The following is a 15,013-nucleotide window of genomic DNA, read 5'->3' as shown; positions in this document are numbered from 1 at the left end:
GTAATCAATTTCTTCCATGAGATTATCTCAGGCTGCGTGCGTGCGAGCAGTCACGTGTCGGCTACCAGATCCCAAATCACACGTACGTAGAATTGCCTATCGAAAACAATCCCCTTTAATTATAAATAGATTTTAATCTTTTCAGACCACTTTTGCGCGTTGATTAGTGATTGTCATGCTTTATGCAAAAATGAAAACAATTCTTAATTGTTAACTTTTAAAATGTGTGGAGTCGATTGATTGAACAACGAACGGCTGGATTTGACTGCTGCAGTCCTCATCGTTAACATCCATGCTATACTACCTCAAATATTTTACCTAAAATTAGTTAATATATATAAAAACAAGTCTAAACCATGAAATAAAGCTTTCGTCTTGATTATCAATGTTCAATTTCTGTTCAAAGTTTGGGGAATTTAGTTGCAGTAACTGAGCACGAACGTCACATGCATGTCAGTTGCAGATAAGGCGAAAAACGTGGGCATGTTTGCCGCGCACGAGACGAGACAAAAATACGCAGGTGTCATTTTTCTTCCGCAGAGCTCACGATATCAATAAGAAATTGCCTTTGGCATTGCATATGTGTTTTGGAAAAACAATTCGCAAATAATGGAGTGTCTTAATCATTAATGAACACAAAGAACACAGCTTATTGCAGTAAATCTAATATACCCATCAGCATGAAAATATATATAGATACATATTTATCAATGCTGGATTCGACCAGCTTCTAAAATTAAACCACGGAACTACATAAATACACCCTTTATTCTATATGCACCAATATTTGTCCGCTTTTAGACGGATGAAGTTGTTTTTTCAACTGAGATTTTATGCAAAATATTTTTGCTCAACATGCAGGTGAAAAAATCGTCAACAAACAAACATGCAACACGCTATCTATATATAGTTAATAGCATTTATATACACAGTTGTGTCTACGGAGATCTGTTACCTCCTGAAAACATCGCAAAATTCCAAGAAGAAAAACACGCCTGAATTATACGGGGTTAACATTCTTCCCAAAATAGACAAAATATATTGAAGTATATACTTCGGGCTGAACTCTCAAAGTTTGTGCCAAAACCGCAAAATATTGCTGGGGTTGCGGTTACAGCTTACATGCGCAACAGTGTTATACTAGGTCTAAAAAGCCTTATGTAACTTCTTATGTAAGAGCATGCGTGTATTGCTTTTGAGATTATGCAAACTTGCTCAAATTTTCGGCTGGCATGTATACTTAAAGCGTATTTACAATGTGCACATATAGCTCGGTCATTCACACCCGTTACATAACAATATCACAGATGTCAACATGCATGAAATGTCACACAGTGTGTCGTCCATATATACACTCGCCTCTAACGGCGACTCTCCGACATTTACAAAGAAAAAAGCAAAGCCGATTCGCTTGTTTCCGCGCGCGAAACCTACCTCGCTAACTCAATGGGCAAAGTTATACCCAGCAGCATAGTCTGAGTTTTAGCCGCGCAGGAAAATGTTAATGTACAAAAAGACTACAATACAATATTGTATATTACACACTTTCAGGCGTTCATTAATTCACGCGAAATAAATACTTGGGATTGCCTAACGTCTATGTTGGACTCTTCAATTTACCTAGTTCCATCTTCAACCTGGCGTTCTCATCTCGTAAAGTCGCCAGCTCTGCACGAAGTCTGAGATTTTCTGTCTCGAGCATGGAGGATCGTTGATTCATAACGGCCTCGCGTTGTCTGCGGGCATCACGAGATTTCTTCGCGCTTACGTTATTTTTCTTCCTGCGATCCCAGTACTGTTCAGTCTTTTCAATCTGTCGCGTGGAAGCCCTGCCACGTTTCGCTGGCCTGTTCTCCTCTTGCTCGGTGCTAGAAGACGCATTCTGACTGTGTCTTATGATTACAGATGGTTTCGGTTGAATGGATATATTAGGCTGAATAACACTGCTGCGTTGTTCGCACCGTGGCTTTACACAGTCCGTTTGAAGTTTGGCGCTTTCCTTCTGTCGCTTTCGCTTCACCGTCTCTCGCTCGTCAAGAACTAAACCTTCGTCTTCATCACTGTTACTCGATTTCGCGCTACCGCTGGGGTCTTTGGTCGCCTCCGAGGTACAGCTCAACTTGTCGCTGTTGTCTGTGTCGATAATATATTTCACAGACGGACTTGCCATGCTTGGAATTGTGTCTTTCTTGCCGCTCAGCCATCTGTCGATTTTTTCAATATTTGTCGGCTGTCCTTCGCTAGAAGTGTTCGTCTTCATCCATGCCAATGTTGGAGCAAATCCCACAAACGATTGGGGATAAATAAAGGCAGGAAAACGCACTGAATTTAACCCAGGAAGCCAGCCATAGTATGAGTTTGGATTTGATGGATAGCCTGCTTTCAAATAATTGCTATTCTCCATTGTTAGGTAATTCACTTGCTTGGTAAACTCTTCCGACTTTGGATTCCCTTTAGCGCGTATAATTTGGGCAAAATTTCCTTCGGTGGTAGAAAGCGAAGGTTGTTTTGAAGTCGTCCATTCGTTGTCTCGTATGTTTTTGCCGTGTTGTTGTGTTGAAGACGGGTGTGCATTATGTATTTTTTCAATTTTTCCCGTTCTGTGCGCCTCAGACTCCGTATCCGCGTTCGTGGATTCCGAATTCGTCATAGTATGGACGTACAATGCCTTTCCACCTTGCCATGAATCGAAATTTTGTTCACCGTATTTCGGCAAACGTTTCGCTTTATGCTACATTTTAATGGCCTCAACCAGGGAACCAATCACGTGACGGCTTTTACTGTTGCGTAACGTAGCGTAGCCAGTCAGCGGTGAGTGACTCAGTGGTCGGTGATTGTCGCACTTGAAACAGAATCTGATTTGGTTAGTCATCTAATGGCAGGTGCATATAGTGGCCACGAGCCACGAAATTTCGCGATGTTGTGTGTGTGTTATGAGTCAGGGTTTCGTGTAACTAACAAATTTGTTATCAGCGAGCGGAAAATCTTTGAAATCCCTTATCAATAATTAAAATGTCTCGGTAAAGTTGTTGTCTGGTTTTTGATGCTCGACTCTTAGGTTCGACTAGATGTTGTTCTTTGCAGTAATGATTTTCCATAGCAATCTCCTCCACCTGTTTTCAACCCTTCGTAGCAGTCTTAAATTTCTTTAACGCATCGCTACCATTGTGGGAAATCACAATAATATATTTATATCCTCACAAGGCTGTCGGTGAGTTCAACTTATATATTCATGCATTGGATATTGTCTGTTTAAAACACGTATTTATTGCCAACAGAGCCAAATCTAATTTGCACCTCAAAATCTATCAGTCGATATTATGCTTTCAAACCTTAAACAAAACCAGGGTGGGGGTTTAATTCAAGACAGAAATCATGAAAAGTAAACTTATTAAGGATTAAATTTGCTTAAACATGTGGTCGTTCAATCTTATCATCGTATTGAAATAATTTTTAGCCGAAGCCGTACCAGCTGTTCTTTGAGATCACTGTATGGAATTGGACTCGTTACTTTTAATCGTCGTTGCTGTTCGTTTCTATTTATTTGCAAATGCGATTGGCACACTCAGTTTGGCATGGCTGATTTGACAGTGAAACTCGACTAATTTAATTTTCAAAAACATAATATATTATTTACTCTAATAAACGATCAAAACAAATAAAACACTATAGTTAACTTTGAATTGTAGTTAAGGACAGAATTGGCCAATCAGAGTCACTAGGACCACTGGATAGGATTTAACTATGCAAATATAGTTGAAGAGTTTTATACAAACGGCCCCTGATTTTTATTGTTGTGCTGAAAAAACACTTAAATTGACTTCCTTTGTATCATTTTGTTAATAAACTTGTTTCCTTCTTAAGATATGATTCAACTTTGTATTTTCTGCCCGACGGATTTCTCTTCAAAACAACATACACACACAAAAGAAATCCGTCGGACAGAACGAATGTATGAAACGTATAAACGTACAAACGACTGCAGGCAAATTTTGCCGTTGTGACTAGACCGATGACCGCATCTTTCGCTGAAAATATCGCCCGCGGAATCAGCGCCCTACTTTGAGAACATGTACTTTTCGAGCGCAAATAGTATTATGGCACAGACACAGTTTAGTTTTCTTTAAATGCTAAGATAGGAAGAGAACGCCTTCATAAAATGATTGCGGCAGATTTATCTCAGTTAAAAAGTTTTTATGAATCAGTTAAAAAAATTAAAACGTTATGTCTCGTCAGTTCCTAACTTCCAGTTGACGGGCCGAGTGTCAGAGTCAATAACCTGACAATAGTAACTGTTGCTTGGTTTCAGGCTTTTAATGATATTTCAAATAATAGCATGTGAAAACTCTGAGATTAGAGACAAGTCATTATTTTTTACAGGTCTCGATAATATAATAATATATCAACCTGCATGCCGAATGCTCACAAGCTGAACAAGATGTGTTTGCACTGCTTACTCAAAGTTGTTGTACAAGTTTGGGACAGAAATGTAGCAAACCTGATGGCAATTCAGACTCGCTACAAGTTGTTTTGATTTTCGACAAGTCTTATACAGTATGTAACAATGATGCAACAAACTTGGCAACAAACACAACTCACAAGAATTAATATATAGCAATAAAGCCAATATTGTTAGATTATGTACTGTGTACCAAGCTTGTTGAAACAGCATTGGAACACAAGTCTCAAGGTTAACCAAGTTTATTGCAACTTAAAACGCCGTCTCATTCTTGTTTGAAGACCTGTATAAACAAAATGAGGGGGTTTTGCGGTTGTAGTGCAAATGCCACGTGAGTATTTAGCTCACGTGTACTCTACTATACAGGGTGAGTCAAAAAAAACGGACACCTTTGAAATTCAAATTAGTCGCATAGCGGCTGTAATGTGACAGAAGTTGCTTAAAATATTTCATAGCTATACGAAGCATATCATATTAATTGACCTAAAACATAAAGCTTGTTCCCATTGGGAGTTAAAATGCATTCTAAGCTCTGTAAATACAAAAGAACAGTTTTATCAAATCGTTTTTGTTGATTGTACATGGGAATTGTCATATAAGTTCGCAGCTAATTTGAATTTCAAAGGTGTCAGTTTTTTTTGACTCACCCTGTAGACTAAACTAAAAGCGGATTTCCACTTACATCGAAATCGTTCGTAAGCGAAATATTTACATATTTTCTTTTGAATTTTAACAGCATAAATAAATTAGGGCGACTTGACTGTTCTCAATTCAAAAGAAAATATGCAAATATTTCGCTAGCGAACGATATCGCTGTAAGTGGAAATCCGCCTTTAATAAGGAAGGTGTCTTCTCGTTGGCACGTGCGTCGGGTAACGTCGTAACGCAAAATGATAAAAAATAATCAAAATGAATTATTCACACAAATGGTTTTGAAAACACCTGGCTTAGTCTGAATTAAGATAGCTTTTTTATATCGATAGCAGGTCTTAATGGAAAAATTCTCGCCGATTAAAAAGATACGGAAGAGCATTTGGCTTCTGCAGTGCACGTGACCAACACGGAATATTAAAGTCACAAAATCGTTGGATTTGGAAAGCGATCGGAACCCAAATTGGGCTGGTCGAACTTCACGCTGTTTTTAGGAATATTTAGACCCTGCTTTTTATTTACTTACTTTTAAAACTTTGAAAGTTATTCTACGATCTGCTCAAATCCATATTTCTATAGTTTAACATCTGATAAACAAGTTCATGAAAACAGTCCCCATTACGCGTTTTGAAAAGCGTTTTCGTTTGGTTTATCTTATTTTGCTTTTCATACGATCGAAGAGATAGCATTGCTTAGCTTTTGGATCCGTTTTTTGGAATGATATAGATGAAAACACTTGAAAACGTTCTTCTGTGCACGTATACTATGTCAATTTATCACTTTCCGGGCCTATTGAAAAGGTACAGTATTATATACAAAAGTCTTTAGTTTGTCGTTGTAAATAAAGCGGACGGTGTAAAACTTCCGCAAGAAGTGGCTAGGGACCCTTACTATAAAACAGGCACCGCTTGTTGAAAAGCGTCGTTTAGCAAAACGGACATTCAAAGTCCTAATTCCACGGGCTAAATTATCAAGCGATTTCGCTTTATCAAAATATTTCACCTGCTTCTTTTGAATTGTGAGCATTGAAGCAGAATTAATTTTTCAAATTCAAAAGAAACAGGCGAAATATTTCGCATTGGCGCTAACGGTGGATAAGCCAAAGTTTAAAAATAGTCTCATCTTGTGAATGAGTAAACCACGTGAAACCACCTGTCATCTCGCCACAAGGATGAAGAACACACCTCCATTGACAAACACTCACACGTCTACAAACACCTACAAAACCCTAACAGTAAATCTGAATACACCCGCTCTTGCTTCACGATCCCAGACACTGCTAACATGTTCTTCTTTCTCTCACAAACACAAACCAGGCCTTAATAAACAGGTTCAGCATTTTAATACTATTTTCCAGTTATAATTTTTGTCTGTCGTGTTGTTTTACTTATTATGCATATCTTGTATATCCTGTTATGTTGTCAATCATTGTTGTAAGTAATTATGTTATTCATGAGTATCACCTCGCCTGTATCATATTTCTACTTTTTATTTCAAATGCTTAAATTACGGCTTGTGCTATTCAGATCATATGGTAATGTCGTATGCATTAAACATTTGCTTCCATTGAAATTTTATTTCTACAAACTATTTTCATTGAAATATTTCAACTCAGTTGTTCAATAAATAGACAATTTGTTTTGCATTTTGAGCTCATCCGCCGTTTAAGCTACACGCTTACAACAAATTTTCCCGGTTTAGTCTGTTGGCCTTGAAAAACTGTACATATATAATACAAATGAGTATGGTATATTCTTGATGTACAAGATACTGTGTTTTCATACTGATGTACAAGATACTGTAATTTCAGGTACTGAGTCTTCCACGTCATGCGCGACCTACACGCGTGGTTTACCCGATCTCGCGTGTAAAATGTAATTGGACCGCTGTGGTTTAACTTTAACTGCTCGCTTCCTTGGCCTTTTGACGTTTCCTCCTACCAAATTAAGTGGATTTTCTTTAGCCAAAAAATAGGTACGTGAACACTATTTTTGTACTATTTTTAACAACACCTAAAGACTGTCGATATCTGCTTGCTTGCCTGATCAACTAAGCTATCGACTTAGCATAAATTGTGGTTTTGTTAGTCGATATCATGTATAAATATTCGTCGCCCTGAACCGCTTCCTGGATGACTATCATATCGATACAGCATTGAAGTTGATTTGTTTGTTGTTGTAAATGGCGCACTCATGCTTACACAACAAGCAGTGAGTTTTCGAGTTAAAATATTCATCTCATTTTGATATATAGCTGTCTAAAAAACGTATAACTCGAAAGAATTCATGGTTCTCTGCCCGAGCTAAATACTCATTGTCTGTATATTGTTTTTACATGCGAACAAACTACATTCTATTCTAGAACAATGCTATATTCTACCTAATTTTGAACTTTACGGTTCACCGTTATATTTCCTAAGCGAAGCTTTTGTTGTCTTTTACAACATTGCGCGGAAATTAGCCAGAAATGAATATTCTACATTAAGGTTTAAATTTCCTGCTTTTTTAAAGTATTACTTTCAATCTTTGTATATTCGAGTACATTTTCAATTTTTAAGGTAAATAGCGGTCAATTTTGCAATTAGATTGAAAAATGTAAATGTTCTAATAATATAATTGATCTAAAAATGTCACAAATCACTGCTAAATTTGTAACTGATAAAAACGTGCCCAAATTTGAAAGTTGTGTGGGTTTAAAAAATCAGCTTAAGGAAGGTGCAAGTAATTAACACCTAATTATAGTCAATATAGAAAATTTCAATGTTAAAATCAGAGATATGATTGCGGCTGTATCATTTATTAGGGCGAAAATGCCTCCAGGAGTTGATAAACACTCGCCTGGTGCTAAAATTGTCAAAGAGGGATGGCTCCAGAAACGAGGTTTGTTGGATAATGAGAAGGGGTTGGTCGTTCAAAACCAATTTTCTAAAAGCGTTCAACTGAACACAGTAGCACCTAGGAATTAATTGTCAAAACAACAGATTAAAATCAAACCTATAATGGTGCTAATTGGGCTTCACGGTCTGGGCAATGCCATTGAGTACCTGAAGCCTGGTTTTGCATGATAATACCTGGACCAGGGAACAAAGTCAGTCATTTATAAAGTCATTTATAATGAATGCCTTCAGAATGTAGTCAGAAGTATCCAACTATGGTATAACTAAGAATAATGTAGCCAATAATACTCAGGAGCTTGCTGTATAACATATTGTGTCTGCTATGTTGTGTATGTTGTAGGTGAATATATAAAGAACTGGAGGCCACGCTACTTCCAGCTTTGGAGTGATGGATCTTTCCTCGGGTATAAAGACCCTGCCAAGACAGACGAAGAGCCGTTGAACAATTTTACAGTACAAAGTAAGCTGAAGATCTGTGAGATAAAATTGCACCATTGTTGATTGAAATCTTTCATGAAGTCAACGAAAGGCATGGCTTAGATCATATTCATAAGTCATACAACTAACTAAGTCATACAACTTTCTAAGTCATACAACTTTCTAAGTCATACAACTAACAATTGATCATATTTGTAAGTCATACAACTAACTAAGTCATACAGCTAATGGTCATATTCATAAGTCATACAACTAACTAAGTCATACAACTAACTACGTCATACAACTAATGTCCATATTCATAAGTCATACAACTAACTAAGTCATACAACTTACTAAGTCATACAACAAATGATCATATTCATAAGTCATACAACTAACTAAGTCATAAAACTAAGGGTCATATTCATAAGTCATACAACTAAGTCATAAAACTAAGGATTATATCATAAGTCTGCAGAATTTGCAGAATTTCAATAATTCTAGCTTTGTTTTCAATTGGTATATATAGTTGCAATGCTATAGCCAGCATGTTATCAGATTGGTGCCATCAACTGTTGACATTATTAGATTGGGCATAAATGTTAAAAGAGAAAATGAAAATTTCAACATTGTTTGCTTTCAGAATGTCAAATAGTTAGAGCTGAAAAACCTAAACCTCATTCCTTCTTCGTCAGGTAAGGTCAAAAACGTGTTGTCTTGTTTTGAACCGAATGTTGTTTCTAGGTTTTCTGTTAATTAAGTTGTCTGTTCTTAATGGTTCTGCATGGTCGGCGTACTTTGCAACTTTTATGTAAATTCCTCGACATAAACCTAATTAAAAGATGTGTTTATTTTAGATGTTACCAATGGACAACACTTGTTGAAAGACTGTTTCATGTTGAAACCAACAGTGAAAGGTAAATTAAAAGTCAACTTCCTTTTCGAGTGTTTAGAAACATTCCACATAGATTTTGGTTCAGGGCGGTTTTGAAAAGACGAAACTGAAATTGGTCTAATTTTGGGGGGTTTCAACAGCAAAATTAATTTTATCTTCTGATTTGAATAATATTTTTGTAGAAAAAAATGTGAAAGTAACCTTCAAAACCTCAGCAAAATTAACATAACAAAGTGATATGTTACGTTATGAAATAACTTTGCTTGAAATAGAAAGTATAACTGAAAGAATCTCCTTTGTTTGTGGCCTACCATGCAAAAGATATCACTTGAGTGCAGCAATGAAGCACATTTACTTAGCAGCTAGGAACTATTAGGTTGTGTAAAGATTGTCTTGAAAATTAACCTTTGTGTTTGTTGTAACACCAGAGAGGATTGGTTACGTTGCATTCAGGAAGTCTCCAATAACATCCACGCCAAGGAAGAAGCGTTACCAGAGCAGAAGCATGTCTCTGAAGGACGGAAAATGGTAAATAGGTTTCCATTTGATGGTGAAAATGTATATGAAAACCAACACATAAGCATTGGTATTCATTTAGTGGTGAACATGTCAAGGTGGATGGTGTTTTAGGGTATATTGCTCAGACCTTATGCATAATGACATAACAAGCTGTGACACCTGCAGGGAATTCTGGTCTTAGTAGTCACGGCGGGAAATTTTGAAGTTTAAATGTTTAGTTGTGACTGCTAAAACCAGAATTCCCAGCAGGCATGACAGGTTGATATGTCATTATTCATAAGGTCTATTGTGCAGTCAATAATGACTGAAATGAATACTGAAAGTAAAGACAAAGTTATATCCAGGCTATTTTGCATTGGTGAAAATGATTTGTTCAGGACAATAATAACTAAATGAAATCCAGCCCTTAAAGCCTGGTCCGCATTTGTCTTAGAATCTGAGATCCCCTTTGTCTGAGGTTACTGGTGCGCAAAATGCTTTGCCTATTGAAAAATATACAACATTTGGATTCCAGATTCTTAATGTGAATCAGGCGTAGGCATCATGATGATACATATAGTTACATACATTGTGTCAAATGCATTTAAGTTTATTCTTGAATTGTTCTGTTTTTAGTCATTAGATGACTTTGCAATTTTGAAAGTTCTCGGAAAAGGCACATTTGGCAAGGTAGAGTACAGTACTGTACCACACCCTAATGCACAGCACAACTGCATTACTAAATTTGATCTAAGCAACAACAATACAAATCCAACGCTAGAGCTAAAAAAAGCATCTTAAAGTGAGTAAAACGGCAAAGTTTGGTTGCAAAATGTTGTTAAATATAGAAAATATAGTCATGTAAGCTTACAAATTTTGCAAAAAAAAACGTGCATAAAAAACGCAACGATTGATTAATTTTAGGTGATGCTTGCCAAACAAAAAACCACTGGTGAACTCTTTGCCTTAAAAGTTTTGAAAAAAGAAGTAATTGTTGCTAAGGTAAGCATTTTCTAAGTATCACGTAAGAATTTTGAACACTGACCCTGTATTAATGTTAAGTTTGTTTCAGAATTTATTTAACAAGTATAGTTATAAAAGCCACTCTTTGCTAGTGATCATGCATGCAGTTGCATTAGTCAAAATGCATTTATTGAAATATTTGTTTAGGACGAAGTTGTTCATACATTGACTGAAAACAGAGTGTTGCAACAATGCAAGCATCCATTTTTGACGGTAAGCTAAACTTGAAACGACCGAATTTTAAAGGTTTTGTGTGTACTGGCTTCTTGAATACAATTCTTCATGACCGGTATACGAACCATATCGGTGTTATATACGTATATCAGGGTGTAACTTAGAGTGTAGCATACAACCAGCTAGCTACACTTCACCAACAGGTTCTTCATTTGAAATTTTGAGAATCCATAATGTGGAAAATGAGTTCCCTATTTTCCATAGTATTGGTAAGGAAACTGCGTGTAATGAATCTGTGTCATTGACACACTAGTCAATGGAAATGTGCTTTTATTATGTGGAAAACCGTATACAACTCCCAAAAACTTGGATCTTTAAATTCTCCACCTGCATTCTTCCAGTTGTTTTTCGCTTTAAACAACTTTTTGCTTGTCATATGAACATTCTGAATACATATGAAATTTCCTTCAGGAGCTGAGGTATTCGTTCCAAACGCGAGACAGATTGGTGTTTGTCATGGAATACGTGAACGGCGGTGAGGTAAGAGATACAAAACCTATGTACGCACATATGTGAGATACTGTATCTGACCATAGAAATAATAGAAATAATGTCTGTTCTATGTATCTGACTATACAGTCATTCAGGATCAGGGTCTTATGTAAATGACTCAATTATTACCAAGTTTAGCATGTCTTACCATGTCATGGTAAACTTTTCAGTCAGTGTTTCGCTAATCTCTTTGACTTTGCAAATCTGGGACCTGCACCTTGTCATCTTTCCCGATATTTTGTTTTCCAGTTATTTTTCCATCTGTCAAAAGAACGTGTCTTCGGCGAAGAGCGGAGCAAGTTTTACGCGACAGAAATTATCTTGGCGGTACAATATCTTCACGAACAAGGGGTTGTGTACAGAGACCTGAAGGTAATTCAAATGAATATTGCATTCAGAATGAATAGCTGTTCATTCGATCGCTAGCTTTTCTTAAACGTTTCTAGCGATACCACGTCAGATAACATTTGTAACGCTGCATATTCATGCAATTTATGAAAAATATGATACCATTTACATGAAATGTCATATTCAAAAAACAACAAGCAGTACATAATCAATTATTGAAATTTTAATATTGTTTTATTCTTATATGTGTATTTGATCGGTGAAAATTTCCCTTCGGAATAAAGTTAATCACCCATTTGTTGTTTTTCACTTAATATTTTACAAGTTTTTTATTTTGATCATATTCGTAGTTGGAGAATCTTCTTTTGGACGCGGATGGTCACATCAAGATAACAGATTTTGGTTTGTGTAAAGAAGAAATAACGTATGGTGCAACGACCAGGACATTCTGTGGTACACCTGAATATCTTGCCCCAGAGGTATACAGTACATACGTTTAATAATTGAATAACTAAAATAACCAATTGACTCGCTAATCATCCAAGAAACTAATTCTCTGCTCTAGGTCTTAGAAGACAGTGATTATGGTCGCTCAGTCGATTGGTGGGGAGTGGGAATCGTTATGTATGAAATGATGTGCGGTCGATTGCCTTTCTACAGTCGAGACCACGAAGTGTTGTTTGAGCTTATACTGACGGTAAGAATTTGTTAAATGTTAATAGAATGATAGAACTATAGAATGATAGAACTATAGAATGATAGAACGATAGAATGATAAAACGATAGGGTATGTTCTGAACTATTCTCACGCACTCCTCCCAAAAAGAAAGTGTGTTGTTGGCTAGACCGAAGCGTCTAAATTAGAATTAAGGCTATCGTATAGTACATTGCTGAGTTAATGCGTTATGTTTTTCATTGTGGCGGAATGATTGACGAAAATGATATTTTCACAGGAGGATGTAAAGTTCCCGCAACGTTTATCAGACTTGGCCAAGGCAGTGCTTTCAGGATTACTGGAAAAAAATCCAAAAAAACGGTAAATACTGTAAGAATATTCGACCGTCTCAAGCAAGCCCTTCAATTGTTGTCATTGTTGGTCTACGCTAGGGCTGTATTCATAGCAGTAAAATCCATAGTTGACTGGATTACGTATCAGCTATGAATAATTGGAGGCATTCGTGGCCATGTTGAATATTTCCACGTAAATCTGATTTGCTGTTGTGAGATAAAACAGGGGGGGAGTTGTTAGCCAAGTCCTTAACCTTTTTCTTTCATATTATTCTGTTTTAGGTTGGGTGGTGATATTTCGGATGCGAATCAAATTAAACGACATCCGTTTTTCAGCGATGTCGTATGGGATGATGTTCTCAATAAAAAGGTGTATAAATTTCTTTTCTTCAACTTCTGGAGGCGCTCTTGCAAAGCTCGACGGGCACGCAATCTATATGCACACAAAGTGGTTTTTTCACCCGCTCTAAAAAATTACCCGTGGTTTGGTCTAACCTAGATCAAACTTAATATCAGTACTTCTAAATTCGAGATTCTGTCCACTGGTTCTTCCGTGAATATCGGTAGTTAATGCAAAACCTCTAACACCTCGATGTTCAATGGACTCACTAACTGAAGACAGCACTCTAGATATTAACTAAAGCTCATTTGTCTCCACACAGGTAAAACCCCCTTACGTACCATCAATAAAAGATGATCAAGACACGTCATATTTCGACAGAGAGTTCACAGAACAACCCGCCCAACTTACGCCCCCTGGAGTCGGAGGTATGTGGTTTGTCGACCTAAAATCAGTAGGTGAACCCGCTGTACATAAAAAAAAGGGAACAGGCTGAACAGCCCTAAAATAAAACTTTTTTACACTGCTATGTACCGAACCATAAACTACAATACCAAATCGACTGATATTCACTTAAACTTTCTATTGTAACTTGCAATGCAACTTCTCCACGACCACGGACTGTTTTTTGGATTAAACGTTAAAATTGAAAAAACGTTCCTTGGAAAGCGAAGAAAGTTATCACCTTTACTCAGTCGCCGTCTATGAAATGTTTTTTTATAAATATCGCCAAAGTAAAACGTAGTTTATCGATAAATATCCTCTATGCTTAACATCGTTATGTGCCTGAATTGTATTGCAAAGTCCTGCAAAACTAGTATGAAATTACCTAATGAAAACCTATTTTTTACCATCTTTCCAGGTGCCCTAGATGGAATTCCTGAAGAGGCAGACGTGCAATTCCAGAAGTTTTCTTACATCAACACGGAAAATTTACCAAATGAGACGCAATAATTTGTTCCTAGGCCATCGGGCGCACCTCATTTGTAAAAAAACATTTGACGCAAAGACGCGTCAAATTTATAATATTGCTCTTCTTGAGTGGCCTCTAAAATTGCCCGGGTCTTGCCGGAGATATAGGGTGGGGAGGGCTGGGGCATGTTTTGTCGAACCTAGTTTCCAGGATTCCTGGGAACAATTTTTGGGTTTCTTACGCTATTTTAAGTTATTTTCAAAAATAATTTTTAATCGCTATTTTCATGAGAATCGGAATTTTTTATTTTCAACAAATACTCATATTCTTTATTTTGCATCGTTATATATATTTAAACTTTAGTACGTGTGCCATTGCGCAAAACAATGCTCGTTTTCTGTGAAACGAGCTACGAATTTCCAGTAATTTGATAACTTGAACTATTGAAATATTTTTACGTACTGTACAATACAATTAGAACTACACATCTACGCGAGTATTTAAAATTAGAATACATAGAAGGAATTTACAAAGTCAGCTTTTAATAGCCGGTGCTTCTAGCATAAAAACATAAACGAGCTTCTCGGAATTTTTGTAAAATATGAATAAGTACTATAGGTTATGATGTATTTTCACCACATCAGGATAAACGTAGCTATATACATTATAAGGATACATACCCGTAGAGGAATTTACGAGTTCTTCCTGCTTGGAATATGAACCAGCTATTTTTTTCCAATTTTAAAAGACCTGTGTCTATGGCCCCTTCACACTTGCAATTTTCGGTGCCATTTTCTTCTTTTGAATGATGCAAACAAGCGAATGGTTATGAATGT

At 36.7% G+C, this 15,013-nt stretch overlaps 2 protein-coding genes across 2 annotated transcripts; one reads left to right on the top strand and one right to left on the bottom strand.

The window, feature by feature from the left end:
* Positions 1-649: 649 nt before the first annotated feature.
* LOC114531667 (transcription factor VBP-like) lies at positions 650-2,748 on the bottom strand. Its single transcript, XM_028553284.1, has one exon. It carries the CDS (start codon positions 2,648-2,650, stop codon positions 1,598-1,600), a length of 1,053 nt encoding a protein of 350 aa, XP_028409085.1. The 5' UTR covers positions 2,651-2,748; the 3' UTR covers positions 650-1,597.
* A 4,228-nt stretch (positions 2,749-6,976) lies between these two features.
* LOC114531632 (RAC-alpha serine/threonine-protein kinase-like) lies at positions 6,977-14,886 on the top strand. Its single transcript, XM_028553247.1, has 17 exons — positions 6,977-7,084; positions 7,913-7,989; positions 8,347-8,466; positions 9,070-9,121; positions 9,284-9,343; positions 9,750-9,849; positions 10,456-10,509; positions 10,744-10,821; positions 10,990-11,055; positions 11,488-11,556; positions 11,818-11,940; positions 12,267-12,395; positions 12,482-12,613; positions 12,870-12,952; positions 13,207-13,294; positions 13,587-13,692; positions 14,127-14,886. Exons 2-17 carry the CDS (start codon positions 7,920-7,922, stop codon positions 14,216-14,218), a joined length of 1,422 nt encoding a protein of 473 aa, XP_028409048.1. The 5' UTR covers positions 6,977-7,084; positions 7,913-7,919; the 3' UTR covers positions 14,219-14,886.
* The last annotated feature ends 127 nt before the right edge of the window (positions 14,887-15,013 follow it).

Source organism: Dendronephthya gigantea, unplaced genomic scaffold (genome assembly GCF_004324835.1).
Source record: "Dendronephthya gigantea isolate DGI-Jeju-01 unplaced genomic scaffold, DenGig_1.0 000073F, whole genome shotgun sequence".
In the NCBI taxonomy this organism is placed as follows: domain Eukaryota; kingdom Metazoa; phylum Cnidaria; class Anthozoa; order Malacalcyonacea; family Nephtheidae; genus Dendronephthya; species Dendronephthya gigantea.
This window is presented reverse-complemented; position numbering and strand designations above follow the sequence as displayed.

Excerpts from the sequence above, each read along its gene's own strand:
- LOC114531667 (XM_028553284.1), bottom strand. The coding sequence starts at position 2,650 with ATGACGAATTCGGAATCCACGAACGCGGATACGGAGTCTGAGGCGCAC.
- LOC114531632 (XM_028553247.1), top strand. The coding sequence starts at position 7,920 with ATGCCTCCAGGAGTTGATAAACACTCGCCTGGTGCTAAAATTGTCAAA. Across the intron at positions 11,056-11,487 it reads GCAAGCATCCATTTTTGACG|GAGCTGAGGTATTCGTTCCA; the intron begins GTAAGCTAAACT and ends AATTTCCTTCAG. Across the intron at positions 11,557-11,817 it reads AATACGTGAACGGCGGTGAG|TTATTTTTCCATCTGTCAAA; the intron begins GTAAGAGATACA and ends TTTGTTTTCCAG.